The sequence below is a fragment of the Carcharodon carcharias genome, chromosome 7 (genome assembly GCF_017639515.1).
Source record: "Carcharodon carcharias isolate sCarCar2 chromosome 7, sCarCar2.pri, whole genome shotgun sequence".
Classification (NCBI taxonomy): domain Eukaryota; kingdom Metazoa; phylum Chordata; class Chondrichthyes; order Lamniformes; family Lamnidae; genus Carcharodon; species Carcharodon carcharias.
In genome coordinates this window covers 154,034,509-154,055,595 of record NC_054473.1, presented here as the reverse complement: position 1 = coordinate 154,055,595, position 21,087 = coordinate 154,034,509, and the positions used below count along the sequence as shown (strand labels likewise).

Here is a 21,087-nt window from a genome sequence, read left to right as displayed (position 1 = left end):
AAAAGAACGATAAATAAGTCAAATTATTGAAAATATCTAGAAAAACAATGTGTATTTCAAATGTTCCCCTCTTGGTCAAACACCACCCTGACTTCGGCATGTATCATTGTTACTTGTTCAATTCTCTAATGGAAACAATATCTAGAAGTATAGTGGTTCAACTCAGGGTATCTAGAGATGGGAAAGAAATGAAGCATAGCTCACTTTTTAATTTAATAAAAACGCGGTCGACAAAAGATTTAAAAATAATTCTCACATGCGAACCTTACATGCTCTAAATCATGCCTTAGCTACCTCTTTAAAGCATTGGTGGACAGATGGAATAAAAATAGTAAACTTCATTTGGAAGATTTGCACCTCACTGCAAAATGTTGGGGCAAATCCTGTTTTTTACTCTCTTTTCCAAAAATACATGTATATCATGGCTCCACCGTCATTTGGTGAAATTTCCAGCTAAAGATGCGAGGATACCTGAATAGAATTATATTACACCCAGATTTGTTTCATCTCATGTATCCCTTTTTTGACCCCAGTGCCACTAGTGACATTGCTCAGTATAATGCTTTTACGTCCATGGTAAAAGCTGTGCTTATGTTCAAGTTATAGGGTTTAGAATGATTTGAAAAGTACATCCAGAATTATGGGTAAAGCAGGAAACTGATGATTCTTAGAATCATAAAATAATGTTGCATGGAAGGAGGCCAGTTTGGCCCAATGACAGAGCTATCCAATTAATCCCACACCCTTATTCTTTCTGAATGGAGAGCTGTGACTGCTTTTCTGAATGGAGAGCTGTGACTAGTGGAGTTCCACAGGGATCAGTGCTGGGACCTTTGCTGTTTGTGGTATACATAAATGATTTGGAGGAAAATGTAACTGGGCTAATTAGTAAGTTTGCAGACGACACTAAAGTTGGAGGAGTTGCAGATACTGAAGAGGATTGTCAAAGGATACAACGGGATATAGATCGGTTGGAGACTTGGGCGGAGTAATGGCAGATGGAGTTTAATCCGGACAAATGCGTGGTAATGCATTTTGGAAGGTCTAATACAGGCAGGAATTATACAGTAAATGGCAGAGTCCTTAAGTGCATCGACGGGCAGAGGTGATCTAGGTGTACAGGTCACTGACAGTGGCAAAGCAGGTGGATAAGGTAATCAGGGAGGCATATGACATGTTTGCCTTCATTGGCAGGGGTATTGAGTATAAAAGCTGGGAAGTCATGCTGCAGCTGTATAGAACCTTGGTTAGGCCACACTTGGAATATTGCGTGCAATTCTGGTCACCACATTACCAGAAGGATATGGAGACGTTGGAGAGGGTGCAGAGGAGGTTTACTAGGATGCTGCCTGGTCTGGAGGTTATTAGCTATGAGGAGAGGTTGGAGAAGCTCGGATTGTTCTCACTAGAACGACGGAGATTGAGGGGTGACTTGATAGAAGTTTACAAAATTATGAGTGGCATGGACAGAGTAGATAGTCTTTTTCCCAGGGTGGAAAAGTCAATTACTAGGGGATGTAGATTTTAGGTAAGTGGAGAAAACTATAAAGGTGATGTGCGGGGCAAGTTCTATACGCAGAGGGTGGTGAGTGTCTGAAATTCGCTGTCAGAGGTGGTGGTGGAAGCAGGTATGATAGTGGTGTTTAAGAGGCAGCTTGACAAGTACATGAATAGGATGGGAATAGAGGGATACAGACCCCGGAAGTGCAAAATGTTTTAGTTGACGGGCCGTATGATTGGCGCAGGCTTGGAGGGCTGAAGGGCCTGTTCCTGTGCTGTACTTTTCTTTGTTCTTTCCCTGTAGCCTTGTAAATTTTAATTGGATTCTCTTTGAAAAGTATTATTGAATCTGCTTCCACCATTCCTTCAGACATTGCATTCCATATCACAGCAAATCACTTTATGAAAAAAGTTTGCTCATGTCGCATCTGGTTGTTTTACCAATTACCTTAAATCTATGTCCTCCAATTACTGACCCTTCTGCCTCAGAAAACAGTTTATTTTTATTCTTTTATTGAAATTTTAAGCATTTAAAAAGATCTTCATTTTGGCATGCACTGTCTTTTCTGTTTCTTTGAATGTATTTTCATATCCGTATCGATCACATCAAAAATGGGAAAGCTTCCATAGTGAAATATTCTTAAATATACTGTGCCTAATGTGCATGAAATATGACTAGATGCTTGAAACTTTAAATTTTCATACTTAAAGAAGGAAAGTGTGGTGTGAGCTTACCTTTGGGTCCTAATTGTTTACGTTGATCTCTACAGATTTACTCCATTTTTTGACGTTTTGATGTGCATTGAGATTCCCTGGAAATTTTGATGCAAAATAGTATGTTTGAAATTAATTTGATTTTAACAAAGTATGGATATAATTAGGATCTTGTTCTCTGGAGGTGTTTTATTGCGTTTTTTTTTAACTTTAGAGGATGCCAGCCCCCATCAGACTGAGGGAGTTAATCCGGACTATCCGGACAGCCAGGACCCAAGCTGAGGAGCGTGAGATGATACAGAAGGAATGTGCTTCAATTCGATCATCTTTCAGGGAGGAAGATAATACTTATCGCTGTCGAAATGTGGCAAAACTACTGTACATGCACATGCTAGGATATCCTGCACACTTTGGCCAGGTAATTGCCAGTTTTTTTGTGGGGTTAAAAATGGAAACAAGCAATGTTGAGGTTATTTTAATAGAACTGTCAAATTTAAATTTGTTTTGGTATACTCAATGTATCAGCATACTTCATACTTGAACTAATAGCTGTCAGTTGTGAATCGCTATCATGAACTTGCTTTAAGAAGAAAATATTGCTACACCTTAAATCTGTTGTTGAGTAGTTGAGCTACGTAGTCTAGAGAGACTTAGATTCTATCTCTGGTATATAGTGAGTTAACTAACATCAGCTGGGTGACCATGGGGCTATTATAAATTATTTCTATTCCTGTCTGTTCTTGAAGGGGGAAAAATGCCCACAGTTCTTGATTTGCTATTTAGTGACCTCTGCTCAAGATGCAGGCTGCCCAGATATTTGAAAACAGGATTAGGTTTAGCTCCAGCACCCATGAAATAATAAACAAAAATAAAAATACCTGGAAAAACTCAGCAGGTCCAGCAGCATCTGTGGAGAGGAACACAGTTAACATTTCGAGTCCGTATGACTCTTCAACAGAACTAAGTAAAAATAGAAGAGAGATGAAATATAAACTGATGGTGGTGGGTGTGGTGTGTGTGGTGGGTGTGTGTGGGGGAGGGGGGGGGAGAGACAGGTAGAGCTGGATAGAGGGCCAGTGATAGGTAGAGATAATCAAAAGATGTCACAGACAAAAAGGACAGAGGTGTTGAAGGTGATGATATTATCTAAGGAATGTGCTAATTAAGGGTAGAAAGCAGGACAAGCAAGGTACAGATAGCCCTAGTGGGGGTGGGGTGAAGGAATCAAAATAGGCTAAAAGGCAGAGATAAAACATTTAAAAATAATGGAAATAGGTGGGAAAAGAAAAAGCTATAAATTATTGGGGGGGGGGATCGGAAAGTGGGTGGGGATGGAGGAGAGAGTTCATGATCTAAAATTGTTGAACTCAATATTCAGTCCGGAAGGCTGTAAAGTGCCTAGTCGGAAGATGAGGTGCTGTTCCTCCAGTTTGCGTTCAGCTTCACTGGAACAATGCAGCAGGCCAAGGGCGGACATGTGGGCATGAGAGCAGGGTGGAGTGTTGAAATGGCAAGCGACAGGGAGGTCTGGGTCATGCTTATGGACAGACCGAAGGTGTTCTGCAAAGTGGTCACCCAGTCTGCGTTTGGTCTCTCCAATGTAGAGGAAACTGCATTGGGAGCAACGAATGCAGTAGACTAAATTGAGGGAAGAGCAAGTGAAATGCTGCTTCACTTGGATGTTGAGGAGAGGGGAAGTAAAGGGGCAGGTGTTGCACCTTCTGCGGTTGCAAGGGAAGGTGCCATGGGAGGGGGTTGAGGTGTAGGGGGTGGTGGAGGAGTGGACCAGGGTGTCCCGGAGGGAATGATCCCTGCGGAATGCTGCTGGGGAGGTGAAGGGAAGATGTGTTTGATGGTGGCATCATGCTGGAGTTGGCGGAAATGGCGGAGGATGATCCTTTGAATGAGGAGGCTGGTGGGGTGATAAGTGAGGACAAGGGGTCCCTATCATGTTTCTGGGAGGGAGAGGAAGGCGTGAGGGCGGATGCGCGGGAGATGGGCCGGATACGGTTGAGGGCCCTGTCAACCACCGTGGATGGAAAACCTCGGTTAAGGAAGAAGGAAGACATGTCAGAGGAACTGTTTTTGAAAATGGCATCATCAGAACAGATGCGATGGAGGCGAAGGAACTGAGAGAATGGGATGGAGTCCTTACAGGAAGCGGGGTGTGAGGAGCTGTAGTTGAGGTAGCTGTGGGAGTTGGTAGGCTTGTAATGGGTATTGGTGGACAGTCTATCACCAGAGATTGAGACAGAGAGGTCAAAGAAGGGAAGGGAATTGTCAGAGATGGACCATGTGAAAATGATGGAGGGGTGGAAATTGGAAGTAAAATTAATAAATTTTTCCATGTCCAGACGCGAGCATGAAGCAGCACCGAAGCAATCATCAATGTACCAGAGAAAGAGTTGTGGAAGGGAGCTGGAGTAGGACTGGAACAAGGAATGTTCCACATACCCCATAAAGGGAGAGGCATAACTGGTCTTGACCCATGAAATAATAACTTGCCAACACTGAATCTAGCCTTGCATGACACAAGGCTGCTTAAGAAATTAAATAGCACCTAGTGTAATATGAATGTGTTAGGTATGTTTAAATGGAGCCAGTAAAGCTAAAATTTTATTTAAATAAAGAGGGTGGATGAGGACAGTGCAGTTAATATCGGCAGAGAAGAAAAGAGTTGACGTTTCAAGTCCTCATGACCCTTCAACAGAACTGTTCAGTTCTGTTGAAGGGTCATGAGGACTTGAAACGTCAACTCTTTTCTTCTCTGCCGATGCTGCCAGACCTGCTGAGTTTTTCCAGGTAATTCTGTTTTTGTTTTGGATTTCCAGCATCCGCAGTTTTTTGTTTTTATCAGTTAATATCTATCTGGACTTTGAAAGGGAAGTTCGTTTGATGCCACATTGTGGGCTTGTCAGCAAATTTGAAGCCCATGAGCTAAGAGGAACAGTAGCAGTATGGATACAAATTTGGCTCATGGATAGAAACCTGAAAGTGTGGGGAATGACTAACTTTCTTGATTTGGAGGGATTATGCAATGGTGTTCCCAAGGTTCAGTGCTAGGTGCAGTGTTGTTAATGATTAACATTAATGTCTAGGCTTTGAGAGTACAAGGCACGATTAGGCTATTTGTTTGAAGGTATCATCAATGATAAATAAGTGTTTGACTTCAAGAGGGCATAGGTTGGTGGAGTGGGCAGATACATGGCAAATTAAATTCAATGCAGAAAAGTGATTTGATGCATTTGGAAGGAAGAATGAGGAGAGAGAATACAAACTAACTTGTACAATTTTAAAGGCGATGCCAGAGCAGCGCAATCTGAGGGTGTTTGTGTACAAATTTATGAAGGTGGATGGACACTTTAACAAAGCAGTTAATAAAGAAGGCTAAGAAAAGATTTGATAGGTATTTAAAATCATGACGGGTAGATAGAGTAAGTGAGGTGAAGTAGTTTCCACCAGCAGGAGGGTCAGTAACCAGAGGGCTAGATTTAAGGTGATTGGTAAAAGAATGAGAGGCAACTTGAGAAAAAACTTTTTTATGCAATGAGTGGTTCGGATTTGAAATAAACTAGGGACGTAGTTACAGATTCAATACTAGCTTTCAATAGGGAATTAGATAAATACTTGGAGGAAAAATGCAAAAATGTGGATAAAGAGCAAGTGAGTGGGACTTCGTGGATTGCTATTTGAAAGAGTTGACACAGATTATCTCTTGTGCTGTACTAGTTTATGAAAATTGTTTGGTTTAAGGGGTGTGTCTAAATTGTGGACAGAAGTCCTGCCACATTGAAATTGTGCCAAAGAGGGGTATCTAAGTCTTTATGTTCTCACAGTAAGTGGTAATATCACGGTACTGAATCTGAATTAAATAGTTTTTGAGCCTAATACATTGCCCCCTTCTGTTTCTATTTTTTTTCTTGAAATATATGTAATCGGCTTCCTTTTTTGAAAACTTTGCATAGAAATTTTTCTATTGACCTTTTTGTTTCCTTGTTCCTTAGCTATCTGCATTTGATGCCTTATTTTGACTTGGATATTTGGGTAGTGCTAAAATCTATCCTAGAATTGGTTAAAATTCATCCCTGTAGTCATCTTGGTTCTAGTTCTTGTTTTCTGATCCTTTTGGTGTTGAAGTAATTTGTTGAACTGCTTGGTAGCTCGTCATCCTAGTACAATTTTTGCAGTTATCACTATATTCTATAGTGCAGATTTGTCTCTGTTTTATGAGTGGCCACAGGTTTGACTTCAAGCAGAAGCAAAAGTATACCTAAGCGAGGGCAGTAACTCTTATCCCTTGTGTTCTATAATTCTTTAAAACAAAATTGTGCCTAAATTTGTGATTATCCTGATGAAATTCTTTGAGCCCATGAGTGTTTTGTTCCTTCTGAATCTTCAATATTGAAGTTGTCTTGTTTGTAAAATATTTTGCTTGTATTTTTGTTCACTGCAGTTGGAGTGCCTAAAGCTGATTGCCTCACAAAAATTTACAGACAAACGGATTGGTTATCTAGGTGCTATGTTATTGCTTGATGAACGGCAAGATGTCCACTTGCTCATGACAAATTGTATTAAAAAGTAAGTACTGTTCTTAAAACAAAAGTAATTTAATTTAGCATTGTGATAAGCAGCCAGTTCATATGTTTGCTTTATTTCTCCATAAGATCAAACCCTGAAATTCTAAATGCAGTTTTAAAAGCAAATTGCTGCTGGATTATTCAAAACTTTTAACATCACAGTGTTTGTGTTTGTTTTTAATCATTCATTGATCCTACCTTTTTGAAATAAGTTTTTAATGTTTTCATTTAGCCTTGGTGCTCCTCTGCACTTAGTACCACCACCTCATTTGGTTAATTGATTTTGTATTTTTATAGCTTGTCAAAGGATCCCAGCACTGAGCAGGTACTCATGTTGTATATTGTAGAATTTGGAATCAAAGGCCTCCAGGTTAAAGCACTGTTGCATTGTTAAAATGCTAGTAAGCATATGTATAACGCGGTGATCTGACCTGATCTGAAGCATTTTCTTTTTTTCTGATGCTATTTATTGTCTAATAGCTTATTTGGGAGATTTGATGGTACAGTAAGGGTTAGGACCCTCTATCTTCACTTGTGGACTGAAGTTTTAGGTGCTGTTATTTAAGATGTTTTTATGTTTGAGTGCACCGTCAATGATAGACGCAAGTACTCCTGTTATTACCATAAGCCAGTTGAACTCTGGTAAACCGGATAAGATGTATCTGAGAATACTGAGTGAAGTGGGGATGAAAATTGTGGAGGCACTGTCCGTAACCTTCCAGTCCTCCTTAGTACAGGAGTGGTGTCAGAGGTTTGGAGAATTGCAAATGCCATCCCCTTATTCAAAAAAGGGTGGAAGGATTAATCCAGCAACCACAGGTTGGTTTAATCTTGGTGGTGGGAAAGCTTTTAGAAACATACATAATCAAGGACAAAATTAAGTCGCTTGGACAAATGTTGATTGATTAAGGAAAACCAAGCACTGCCTTGTTAAAGACAAATCTGTGTTTAACTAAATTGATTGAGTACGTAGGTTGACAAGGGTAAAGTGGTTGATATGGTCTACATGGTCTTCCAAAAGACGTTTAATATAGTAATACATGACAGCTTGTCAGCAAGGTTAAAGCCCATAGAATAAAAGAGACAGTGGCAGCATGGATACACAGTTGGCTGGCAAACAGGAAATAGAAAAAGTGAGGTGTTGTTTTCTGGACTGGAGGAAGTTGTTTTGTGGGGCTCCCTCAGGGGTTGATACTAAGACCTTGGCTTTTCTTGATGTATGTTAATGATTTAGACGTGGGTGTTTAGGGAAATTTGCTGATGAGACAAAACTTGGAAGTATTGTGAAGTATGAGGGGGATACTGATAAACGTTGTTACAATCCTCATTCAGACCAATATCTCTTAAAAAGAGATGAATTTCCCAAACAACCAAAGGACAAGATTTCAAGACTTTTACGACAACAACCAAACTAAAATGAACATAGGTCAAACGTGAATTAACTGGCAGCTAATACATCAAACTAAAAGAAAAGGCATGTTTTGCATTCACCACCTAACACAGCCAAAATAAGTTTTATGAAACCCTTTCATTGTGTGCCACGTTTTCATCAGGTATGTAGCATTACAGGAACGGTCCCACGGTCACTCGCAGTTCTTCAGTGGAGGTTCATTTCTCCCCATCATGCCAGGTTGGAACTTCCAGTGGCCTTCAATAAACGTTCCTTTCAGTCCAAGTTCCGGATACAGTTATCACTAGCAAGTCACACCTTGGCGACTCCCTGTTCATTAAATGTTCAAGAGCCCTGTCTGTCCTGTTCCTTTTCGTTTGAACAGAAACAACTCTCAAAAGCACCCTGCTTGGATGTTAACATGAAAAACAGTTCATCCTGCTTTCCTGCAGCAGTAGCTCCTTTATTCTGTGTCTTGAACAGCAGCTATTCTTGTGAGATACTGTGAAAAGGTGTTAAAAACTTCCACCTTACTTTGATGGGTTTCTATTTGAATTTCTGTCCCCATGGCAACCACATTACATGATGTGTCTTAGAGCTTAGATGTTTGTGGAATCCTCTGTTTTGTTAGGTACTAGAGAGTTTAAGTTATATTTGTATTTGTGTGTGTGTTAGGAATGAGCTTTAACTTAATTTAAGTTTAGTTTGTATTTCTGTATGTGTTAAGAAAGGAGGGATCTTGAGCTTTGGTTTCAGTTTAAGATGCCTGCATTCTAATGAGGTTTTTTGACTCTTGAAGGGAAGTTTAAAAAAACCACAAGGTAGTAAAAACTGCTGTTGTCTAGCAACAGGGGTCCAGAGAGTGAGAGACTCCGACAAGAGAAAAACAGAAAAGTAATTTCAGTTCAGCTGAAAGGATTTGCCAGAGAAGCAGCATAGGAGAGGGGCAGATAGCAAGTCCCAAACCAAAGAAGAAGCCAAAACCAGGGAGTGGAATAGGAGAATGACTAGAAGGTCTTCTTTGGGCCTAAGGAAAAGAACAGAATCTGGAAGAGGTCCAGTTAAATAAAGTTAAGAGTGAGGAGCAAAGGACGGCTCCAAGCTTGAAGGGAGAAAGTTGGAGGATGCAGACATCAAGCAAAATAGGCTTGCGAGGAGATTAGAGGAGATAGCCAAACTCCTTACTATGGGCATGTAAAGCAGTGGTGTTCTATGGACATGACTAGGTATCAGAGGGAGTGCATGAAAGGCAGAGCTTGAATGCATGTGGTGATCCAGGGGAGAGAGGAACATCAGAAGGAGAGTTTGAAATGCTGGAGCTGGACTCTTGTGGAAGGCATCGAGAGAGTTTCGTTTTGAAGCGAATTCTTCGAGAGTGGAGAATAGAAACGCTTGGATGAAGGATGGAGTTTAGTGAGACTGGTTGTCTCATGGTGTGACAAGCGCCTTGGAGAAGCTGGGTTTGTTCTTCTTGATGGAGGAGGCTAGGAGAGATTTGACAGCAGTCTTCAAAAGCCTGAGGGATTTGGACAGGTCAGTCTCTCCTTAGCTATATTTTGCTCCATCCCCTCTTAAACAGTATAAAACTCATCACATTTCTACTTCTCTTTAGCTCTGAAGAGTCATGCGGACTAAAAACATTAACTCTGTTTCTCTCCACAGATGCTGCCAGACCTGGGTTTTTCCATTTTTGTTTTTATTTCAGATTCCCAGCATCCGCAATATTTTGCTTTCATCGGATGAGGAAAAGCGTTTTTTAAGCAGCATGTGGTTAGGGTCTGTAATGTCATGCCTGTGTGTTAGGAAATTTCAATTGTGGCTTTCAAAAGGAAATAGATATTACCTTTGAAATTTGCAGGGCTACAGGGAAAGGGCAGAGAAGTGGGATGGTTGAGTTGCTGTGGCAGCAAGCAGGCAGGGACAGGACAAGGCCGCCTTTTGTGCTGTCACAATTCTGATTCTATAATTCTAACTCAGCATCTCTGGCCTAGGACCCAAGATCCAAGAGCTGAGATGAAAAGGATGATAACCAAATGCCTCTTTTTATTATTGCTGTTCCAATGGTGAAGCAACAAACATAGCAAGTAAAAAGGCAATGTAGGATTTGCAGGTTGATGCTCTGCTTAGATACTGTTACTAAACCTTTGTGTTCCCAGGAGTGAATTCAATTCTGCAGTCTGTTTCAGCAGAAATATTTTATTTCACTTGACAACAGTTGCTTTGATTAGTTATCATTCACAGAAATCTCCCTTTAATCTCCTTTTGTTTCAAGGGGAACAACACCAGCTTCTACTACCCAACTTCGGAGCTAAAATCCCCCTTCCCTGGAAACATTCTGGTGAATCTCTGCACCTTTTCAAGAGCCATCACACCCTAAAGAGTGGTGACCAGAACTGGATGCAATACTGTAGTTGTGACCTACCCAGAACTTTAGACAAGTTCAGCTTAGCTTCTCTGCTTTTGTACTCGTTACTGAGGCCCTTGCTAGCTGTGTCAATATGTCCTTCTATCTTCAAAGACCTATGCATATGAATCCCTAGGTTCTTTTGTTCCTGCATGATCTTTAGAACAATGCCATTTAGTCTGTATTGTCTTTCTCTATCCCTTCTGCCAAAGTATATCACCTCACACTTCCCCGTATTATATTCCACTTGCCCGTCCGTTCTGCTAGCCTGTCTGTCCTGTTGCAGTTGATTGTTATCATCGTCACTGTCAGCCATACCTCAAGTTTGGAATCATAGGCATATTTTGAAATTTTAGGTTGTATTTCACTTTCCAAGTCATTTAAAAATAAAAAAAACAGTGGTTGATCCTAACACTGAGCCTTTGGGAACACAACTGTCTACCATTCTCCAGTCTGAAAAACAGCCATTTACCATGATTTTCTATCCAAACTGACATTGACCCTCCTATTCCATGAGCCTCAATTTTGTTAACCAACCTTTTGTGGCGCTTTGTCAATGGCTTTCTTAAAATCCATTTGGTTAACATCCATTGCTTTCCCTTCATGAACATTCTGTTATTTCGTCAAAAAAATCAGTTAGATTAGGCCGGCACAACCTGACTTTTACAGTTATGTGCTGGCTCTGCTTAATTAGCTCAAACCTCTTCCAAATGCCTGTTGATTATTTTTCCCCCCCAATTATTGTTTCTAAAACCCTATCCAACACTGAAACTGACCAGTGAATTTAGTTTAAACCCTCCCCCACCGCATGAGTGAACCTTGCCAAGAGTACCTTGGTCTCAGTCCTGTACAAACTTTCAATTTTGAATTGGTGCTTCCTGCTCCAGAATTGGTTGCAATATCCCAAGAATCTGAAGCCTTCCATCCTGCGCCATGCATTGATCCTCCCCATCTTCCTATTTCTACTTTCTCTAGCAGGTGGCACCAGAAGTAATCCAGAGATTACTCCACTGCTCTTTTTTTGCCCTTTAACCAGTTTTGTATCCATGTTGCCATTGTCCTTTTTAATCCCCAGGGCTTCAATTTTCTAACAACTCTATTGTGAGATACTTTGTCACCTTTTCAAAGTCCATCTCCTTTTCAATCGCACTATCCTCATCAACTCTTCAGTAAATTAACTCCATCAAATTAGCCAAACATGATTTGCTTTTAACAAATCCATGCTGATTTTCATGAATTAGCCACACTTTTTGCCAAATCATTTTATCTTCCATTGGCTCCAATCTTTTCCCCTCTACTGACATTCAGTTGGTTGGCCTGTAGTTGCTAGGTTTACACCCTCCCCTTTTTTCAAAAACTGGTGTAATCTTTCAATTCCCCTATCCTTGGTCACCACCCAATATCTGAGGATTGGTAGATTGCGGCCAACTCCTCTGCAGCTTCCACCCTTACTTTCCTTGGTCATCTAGGATGCATCCCATCTAAACTGTGACTTCTGAGTAATGCCAACCTTTTAAGTCCCTCTGTATTATCCAGCATTGCTATTATGTTGGCAGCATCATCTGTAGTGAACAAGATGCAAAGTACTCATTTAGTACTCCGCCATCCCTCAACCTGCATTGTACAACTTGACCGTTGACTACCATTTCACTATTTACATTTACATTTTTATGAAAGACTTTAGCAGCTAACGTAAAAGGGAACACCAATCTATTCTTAAATTCTATCTGCCCCTCTTACTTTCTATTTTAAGATCTCCTCCTTACTTGGTATTCATTTTGGCTCCCTAATGTTATCAACTATACATTTGTCAAAAGCCGCATTTTTGGTTCATTTTGATCTGCCTTTTGTCACCCAGGGATCTCTTGGCTTGGCCGCCCTTCCTTTTCCCCATTGTGGAGATGTCTTCTCTACCTGAACCACCCTGTCATTGACGGCCTCCCATTGTTCAATTACTATTTTACATGCTAACTTGAGTAAAATCCAATACTCTCTCATTTTTCTTCTTTGTGTGCAGCCTTTTTTGTTGCATTGCACGGTATGTTTAAGGTTTCAGTGCAGCCACACTTGAGTACATGTTACAAAGAACATTAGTTACGTGCAGCTTATGTTTCACTAAGTAGTACATTGTAGATTGCTGTGTGGCCATGCAACTTAGAGAGAACATTGGCCAGATCCCTTAATTTGCTGAAATTATCCCTCCTCTTAATTTTATGCTTGATTTGTACCTTGTCTATTTCCATAACTATTCTAAACCTGATATTATGGTCACTGTTCCTCTGGCTGGAATGCAGCAGAAATGTATTGGACCACAATCTGTAACCTCAAGGCCTGGCATATCCCTCACTGTACCATTGTCACCAAGCCCGAGGCTAAACCTAGTTTAGTGAGTTATGTCATGATAGGAAACGATTGCTCTACTCAGAACTCAGTCAGGAGACTTTCTGGAGGACAGTGGAAACGCTTTAGGGATGCCCTCAAAGCATCTGAGAAGAATTGAAATGTACCCAATGACTTGGGGAAGGCCCTGGTTTATGAACAACCAAAATGGTGAAGACTCATTCGGGTAGGCACCGAGCACATGGAGAGACTTCGGCAATGTGTAGAGGTGAAGTTGAGGTGTCTGAGGGAGTGCATAACCTTCAAACAACTCATCTACTCATCCTTTCAAGCACCACCTGCCCTGCATGTTGCAGAGTCTGCGGGTCGCGCTTTAGAATTACCAGCTATTTCAGAATCCATCGAATCAGAGAGGAAACAAGTCTTCCTTTATCTTGGATTGCCTAAGATGATGATGATTGAGTACTGTAGGAGAGCATGGCAGGAGCAGCACCAGGCATGTCTGAAAATGAGATGCCAACCTGGTGAAGCTATAAGACAGGACTATATACATGCTAAACAATGGGGGCAGCATGCTAAGACATAGCTAAACAATCCAACAATCAACTGATCAGATCAGACCAGAGCTCAGCAGTCCTACAACATCCAGTCATCCATGGTGGTGGAAAATTAAACAACAAAATAAAGGCCGGTCCTCAAGCATCCATACCTTCAATGATGGGGCCCAGCATAGCAATGCGAAAGATGAGACTGAAGCACTGAGGGGTGATGCAACTCTGCCTCCTCCTGCGGTCTTGTTCACAAAAAACAGGACAAAACCTATCTATCCAATTGATAAGGTGCCGCATCAAAGGTTATTGTGGAAAATTAAAGCTCATGGTCCAGAGGGTAACATATTAGCCTGGATAGAAGATTGGCTGGCTGGCAGAAAAGATTATCATAAATGGGTCTTTGGCAGGATGTGACTAGTGGAGTCTTGCAAGAGCCTGTGCTGGGGCCTCAACTTTTTACAATTTACATCAATGACTTAGGTGAGGGGGGGTGAAGGCACAGTAGCTAAATTTGCAGATGTCACAAAGATAGGTAGGAAAGTATGTTGTGAAGAAGACATGAGGTTGCAGACGGATATAGATAAGTTGAGTGAGTGGGCAAAAATCTTGGCAGATGTAGCAAAAAGTGAAGTTGTTGTTCACTTTGGCAGGAGGAATAAAAAAGCTCAGTATTATTTAACAGGAGAACGACTGCAGAATTCGAAGGTGCAGGGGGATCTAGATGTTCTCATGCACAGGTCTCAAAAACTTAGTATGCAGGTACAACGAGTAACTAAGAAGGCTAATGAAATGCTATCCTTCATTTCGAGAATAATTGAACGTAAAAGTAAGGAATGTTATGCTTCAATTATACAGGGCATTGGTGAGACTGCACCTTGAATACTGTGTGCAGTTTTGGTCTCATTTAAGGGAGGATGTAAATGTGTTGGAGACAGTTTAGAGGAGGTTTACTAGATAGATACCTGGAATGAGTGGGTTGTCTTATGAGGACAGGTTGGACAGGCTGGGCTTGTTTGCACTGGAGTTCAGCAGAGTGAGGGTTGACTTGATTGAAGTATACAACATCCTGAATGGTCTTCACAAGGTGGATGTGGAAAGGATGTGACCTCTTATGGGTGAGTCCAGAACTAGGAGGCACTGTTTTAAAATTAGAGGTTGCTGTTTTAGGGCAAGAGATGAAGAGAAATGTTTTGAGGGTTGTGCGACTTTGGAACTCTGCCTCAGAAGGCGTGGAGGTGGGTTCACTTTACATTTTTAAGGCAGAGTTAGATTCTTGTTAGGCAAGGGAATCAAAGGTTAATGTTGGGCGGGGGGGGGGGTGGGGGGGGGGGGGGGGGGTGAGGAGGAGGAGGAGGAGGAGGAGGAGGAGTGGTAGATGGGAATGTGGAACTTGAAATGCAAACAGATCAGCCATGATATTGAATGGCAGAGCAGGCTCGAGGGGCTGAATGACCTACTTTTATTTTGTATGTTTGTATGTAACACTTCAGTCCACTCTCAATCATTAGCAAAGTGGAAGGTGTCGTTGATGATGCTTATCAAGCGGCACTTACCCAGCAATTACCAGTGCTCAGTTTGGGTTCCACCAGGGCCACTCAACTCCAGACCTCATTACAGCTTTGGTCTAAATATGAACACGAGCTGAATTCCAGAGGTCAGAATGAGATGCCCTTGACATTAAGGTAATATTTGACAGTGTTGCATCAAGAAAACAAAACTGAAGTTGATGGGAACAGGGATGGGAGGGAGTTCTGTACTGATTGGAGTCATACCTTGCACAAAGGGAGATAGTTCTGGTGGTTGGAGGGCAATTATCTTAGCTCAGGATATCGCTACAGGAGTTTCTAAGGGTAGTGTTGTAGGCCCAAGCATTTTAAGCCATCTTATCAATGATCTTCCTTCCAACATAGTCAGAAGTGGGAATGTTTGTTGATGATTGCACATTGTTCCGTATTATTCGCAACTTGTCAGATACTGCAACAGTCAATGCTTGTGTGCAGCAAGACGTGGGCAACGTACAGGCTTGGGCTGATAAGTGGCAAGTAATATCCATGCCACATGAATGCCAGGCAATGACCATCGCCAACAAGAGAGAATCTAACTATCTCTCCATGATATTCAGTGGCAATTTCATTACTGAATCCCCCACCAACATCCTGGAAGAAACCATTGACTGGATCAGCCATATATACTGTGGATACAAGAGCAGGCCCAGAAGTTGGAATTCCACGAGTGACTTGACACAGCCTTTCCACCATCTGCAAGGCACAAGTCAAGAATGATGGAATACTCTTTACTTGCCTGGATGAGTATAGCTCCAAGAACTCAGGAAGCTCGACAGCATTGAGAGCAAAGCAGCCCGCTTAATCAGCACCCCATTCAGCACCTTCATTCACCCCTCCGCCACCAGTGCCTAGTTACAGCAGTGTGTACCATCCACAAAATGCACTGTAGCAACTTGCCATGGCTCCTTCGACAGCACCTATCAAACCCTATCAAGAGGAGGGCAGATCGCACATGGGAACATCACCATCTGTAAGCTCCCTCCAAGTCTCACCATCTTGACTAGGAAATATATCGCCTTTTCTTTATTGTCGGTCAAAATCCTAAAGCTCCATCACTAACAACATTTGTGTTGTGCATATACACCTACAAACTGCAGTGATTCAAGAAAGTAGCTCAACAAGACCTTGGACAATTAGGGTTGGACAATAAATGCTGTCAACTATGCTTGCATCTTAGGAATGAATGGGGAACAAAATGCGGTCCTTGTTATATAGGCAACCGCGGTACACAATTTGATGCACATCTAAGATTCCACATTCATCCATAAGATATATGACCAGTTGACCTGTTTTGTTGTTTATTGGGCATTAATTATTGATCAAGAAACTGGGACAACTCCCCTGCCCCTTTACTGTTTTGGTATCTTGTACGTTGACATGGACAGGCATAACATGCCTTGGTTTACTGTCTCATTCAAAAGGCAACAATGCAGTACTCCCTCAGATTGTGTGCTCAAGTTCCTGGAGTAAGCGTAAACCCACAATTTTGCACCTGTGTAAGAGTATATTCTATACCCAAAGGTTCTTGGTCCCCTGCCGTAACCAGCTGTGGATGAAAGTTTTGTGGTTCCAATAAATATTACATGGATTTGCAGTAACATGATCAAAGTCAAACTCGTTCATTCATTCATATTGGTGCTAGGGAGTCACGGGGGAAATGGGTGTGTCCACAATTCCCTCTTACATAGTGAACCTCAACTTTGCAAGTGAGAAGCGGCTACTAGACACTTGTCTATACAACTCTCTCTGGACTTTAGTTACATATGTCTGAGTAGCAAACTCTAATACAATTGGCTATGGAATGACTGCAGGTTCCCCACACATTTTTGGGCGAACCTGTACCTTATGACCCCAGGAGATACCAAAAACTTGCAAACTGGTGTGGATTGTATTCAGCTCCTTTATGACTGACAGGATTTTGGTTTATAATTGTGATTTCTTAACTGCTCCCTGGTGTTCATTAGCACCTTGGCTGTTTTCAGGGTGAAGAAAAAGGGAAGATATAATCAGAGGGAAACTGAAAGGAAGCCAGGTTTCTCACTCAATTAATGTACTTGATCTTGGCGCCAGAAATGTTATTTTTCAACAAATTTCTGTTCACCTTACAAATTTGGGCTTTTTTCGATGTGTGCTAACTTTTTTTCAGCAATTTATAGCTGAAAACATTTATTGAGGAAAGCTATGATGACATTAAGGCCATATTGTGAAACTATGTCATGGGGCTAATTCATGTTTTTGAATTGTTTCCAGTGACCTGAACCATAGTACTCAGTATGTGCAGGGTTTGGCACTCTGCACACTCGGTTGTATGGGATCATCAGAGATGTGCAGAGATCTTGCAGGCGAAGTGGAAAAACTGCTGAAAACGTCCAACTCTTATCTGAGGAAGAAGGTAAATAAAGATTTTAGTACTGCAGTCTTGCTGTTGCATTTTTGAATGCATTTGGAAGTGCTATAGCACTTATTTTAAAAGCAGATCTGAATTGCTGCAGATATGATAAATGAAACCTGAATTTAAAGTCAGGCCTGGATCTAATGAGTGAAATGGCTTTTGCTTCTTAGGAGAATGCAGCCTACCAGAGTTCCATTTTGGAGTTGATTTGTAATTCTAGGCTTGATTTGTACTATTTTAGCATTGGTGTGAATCCAAAATTATTTCACAGCACTGCTGAAGTCTCATAAAAAACCCTTAATTCAAATGTACTACTTGAGGAATTTTAAATCAGATAAATCTAGTGTATTTACCACATTTTTGGGAGAAGTTGCACCAGCAACTTTAGAATTGATGACCTGTCAAGAAAATCATCAGTGACACAAACAGGTTTATAGGTTATAAACAATGACCATAGTGGTAAACGCAGTCTCCATTAGTGTGAAACTGCCTCTCACTCAAGCTAGAGAGGTAAGAGGAAAGTGGCAGAATAAGTAAACGAAAGAAATAGGAAAAACTAAGAATGAAAATACCTTGTATTGAGATAAAGAATTGTTTGAAGTAACCAGGTGAATTTCAAAAGGATTATTGTAATTGGCAAACTCTCAATTCTTTGAGGAGGTAAAACAGATGGTAGAGAGGAGAAGTGCAGTAAATGTGTTGTCTATGGACTCCCAGGAAACTGTTGAGACTGTGCTGGAAAGGAGATCATTGAAGATTAGGGGAGGACATCAAACTGAATTATAAATTCAGGTTTGTTGGGAAGAAAACACATGACAGTTTCTCAGCGGTTGCAGGTGGGTAGCTGTGTCCTGAGACCACTTGCCTTCACTCTGAATTGTTGCTGGAGGTCACTGGTAATGGTTATTGGCTTAGTACAAACGCGCTTTATTCACGTCGTTAGATCATCTACATATAGCTTATACATCTGGTCAAAAATAGACATGCAGTTTACAGCAGGTTATACAGTTTTATACCCAAAACTAGGATCTAAACGCACACCCACTAGGTTTCTCTGACAGTCCCTGAGTGGTCACAGAATATAAAAGCTAATACCCGAAAAGGAGAGCTGACGCTGGCCAGGCATTCTGTTCTCTCTCTTTTGTGTCTCTACGTTGCTGACATAGGTTCTTCCGCTTCTGCAATGGTTGGTCTCCGGAGTCTCACTGCTCCACGCCCAAAATCCTTCCAGTCTTATTCCGAAATCTTATCTCTCCAAGCTGTGCTGTCTCTCTCCCATTGGTTTCGGCCTGCTTGCCTGATCTGTGGCATATTCTCATTGGCTCTGTTCCAAGGCTAGGCAGCATCACCTAGTTTTCCTCCTTTTCTAAATAAGGACTCATCACATTTCCGTTGTCTTCAAGGCACTCAGCTACTTCAACACTGCTTCTAGCCAGTTCAGACCAGTGATTGAGCTCAGGTTTTAAAAGTTGCTCAGGTCACTGACTGAGCTCAAGTTCCTTCAGGTCACAGTTCAGCTGCAGCCCCTGGCCAACAGAATATTAATGCTTTGGATGTCAGGCAAGAAGGATTGTTTTGAAATTTGAGGATGGTACCAAATTAGGGAGGTGGTGTTTGTTTTTAGAAAACCAAAGGTAACTGAAAGTGGCTACTGATTAAAATGCGAGAATGGGATATTAAGTAGTAGGTGGAATTCAAAGTTGGTCAATGTGAGGCAATATCCTTTGGATTAAAAAAACAGTAATTATACTCTTAAATGGAAGGTAGATTTGGTGCTGAATAAGAGCAGAGATTTGTGGGTGCAGGTTCATTGGACAATAAAGGCAACACCTTGGATTAATAAGGCTACCCCAAAAAAATGGAATTGTAGCTTTTATCATGAGATATGGAGTTGAAAAATAGAAATAATGATGAATCTGTAAAATTTTGAGATCTCAGTTGTTGGAGCATTGTGTGTAATAATGGAATCAATATTGAGACTTAATGTAGTTTTTCAATAGGATATTGCATGCTATGTAGAAATAAAAATATCAACAGACTTAATTTTGGTTTGTCTTTGTTACGTTATGCACCAATTTGCTGAGTTGCCTTGATTTTGACTGGTCAAAAGTATTAAGTTTGGATGAGGAATGACTTGATTTTAATGTGTATTGGGTGTTTTTTGAGGAATCATTCTTTACATGCAGAACTCCCCACTGTTTGTCTTCAGTCTTCTCTCTGACCAGGACTGTTGTGCTTCCTGCTTTTTCATGTCAATCAACCAGCTGCCACCTCTCAGAAAGACTGATGTGTGGCCAGAGTAGCTTTATGTATAAGTGGGGTGAAAGATGATATGCTGGCATTGCTCATGTGGCAGTTTTTATTGGAGTGTTCTAGAATATATTTGCCATTTTCTCTCTCCCTCAATTCTTCCCTGTCCCACAAGAATTGAACTGCATGTAAATATAAGTTTTGAAATAAAGACATAGGGGATTTTACTATGGCTGATTAGGTAAATGCACTGCTGTGTGTTACTGAATTGTACATACATGGGCAGTCCCAGATTAAAAGTGGAAGTATTAGGATTGACATTACGTACATAAATAGAAATGGAAACGTCAGTTTGAGATCCCACGCTTTAAATTGGCAAGTAACTTCTGCTAGAGTATGTTGATAAGAATGTTGGATGAGGATATGAATTGAGTGTGGCTGTGATGCACTCCGTCATAGACAAGTTTCAGGCGTGAAGGGTGGGTAGGGCACTTGGATGCTGCCTGTGTCAATTAATGTGCACCCCAGTGTTAGTCACTGTCAGAAGAGCAGAAAATTGGATGGCATAGTGTTGCTGCAGGGAAACATAGTAACTTTTCTAAGCATCGTTGAGATATTGAGCACAGATCATGCTATCGTCAATCCATTGCTCAGCTTTGCACTCAAGAATAGCTGATTTGATTTTGTTATTGGTAATGTGTGTACTACCCTATGTAAGCTGGATTCTTTTGAGGCATGTTTCGTCGATACATTGCAGTAACTAAATCAATAACATTTGAAATGCTGTTTTATGTAATCCTACACGCAAATTTAAACAAATTATTGTGGACTAGTTCAAATTCGTGTTTGAAATGCTTTCAAAATTTTCACATCATGATATTTGATCATCTTGGAAATTGTCTGAATTCATGTATTTTTTTTCCAGGCAGCGTTATGTGCAGTACATGTAATCAGGAAAGTGCCTGAGCTGATGGAAATGTTCCTACCAGCTACTAAAAACCTGCTGAATGAAAAAAATCATGGTATGCATCCCATTGCAACACAGACCTCATGTTTCTGTAATATAAGTTGATTTAAAAGTGGTTTCTGGTAATGCTGAAAAATAAGCAGAAATATTTTATTGCAGTTAGTAAATTTGAGTTATTTTCTGATATGTTGAACCTGGAATGAAATTTTGCCTCAATACATTGCCAGGATGAGTGCTATGTCAGCCAGTTTGCAAATGGAATTTCTAACCATTAGTGATTCAGCATATTCAGCAACCTTAGTTACCAATCTCTAGAACTGTTTACGCCTATAAACAGCCAGCCACAATCCTTATTCTCCTGAACCAAGAAGAAGTCTGGAATAGCAGCTGGATGATTTGTTTTTTTAAAGTAATTAGATGCTTCCCTGTTCTCTAAG

General features: G+C 41.0%; 1 protein-coding gene across 3 annotated transcripts in view; it reads left to right on the top strand.

The window, feature by feature from the left end:
• The window catches only part of ap1g1 (adaptor related protein complex 1 subunit gamma 1), a 145,163-nt gene that overhangs the window by 30,180 nt on the left and 93,896 nt on the right, over positions 1 to 21,087 (top strand). For 2 of the 3 annotated variants that reach the window (XM_041190917.1, XM_041190915.1), the window contains exons 2-5: positions 2,429 to 2,632; positions 6,668 to 6,792; positions 17,292 to 17,433; positions 20,609 to 20,705. In XM_041190917.1, coding sequence (XP_041046851.1) covers positions 2,432 to 2,632; positions 6,668 to 6,792; positions 17,292 to 17,433; positions 20,609 to 20,705 — 565 coding nt within the window. In that variant the 5' untranslated portion in view covers positions 2,429 to 2,431. Of the gene's footprint in view, positions 1 to 2,315; positions 2,335 to 2,428; positions 2,633 to 6,667; positions 6,793 to 17,291; positions 17,434 to 20,608; positions 20,706 to 21,087 lie in introns of those variants that run through there. The other variant, XM_041190916.1, reaches the window with a different exon arrangement.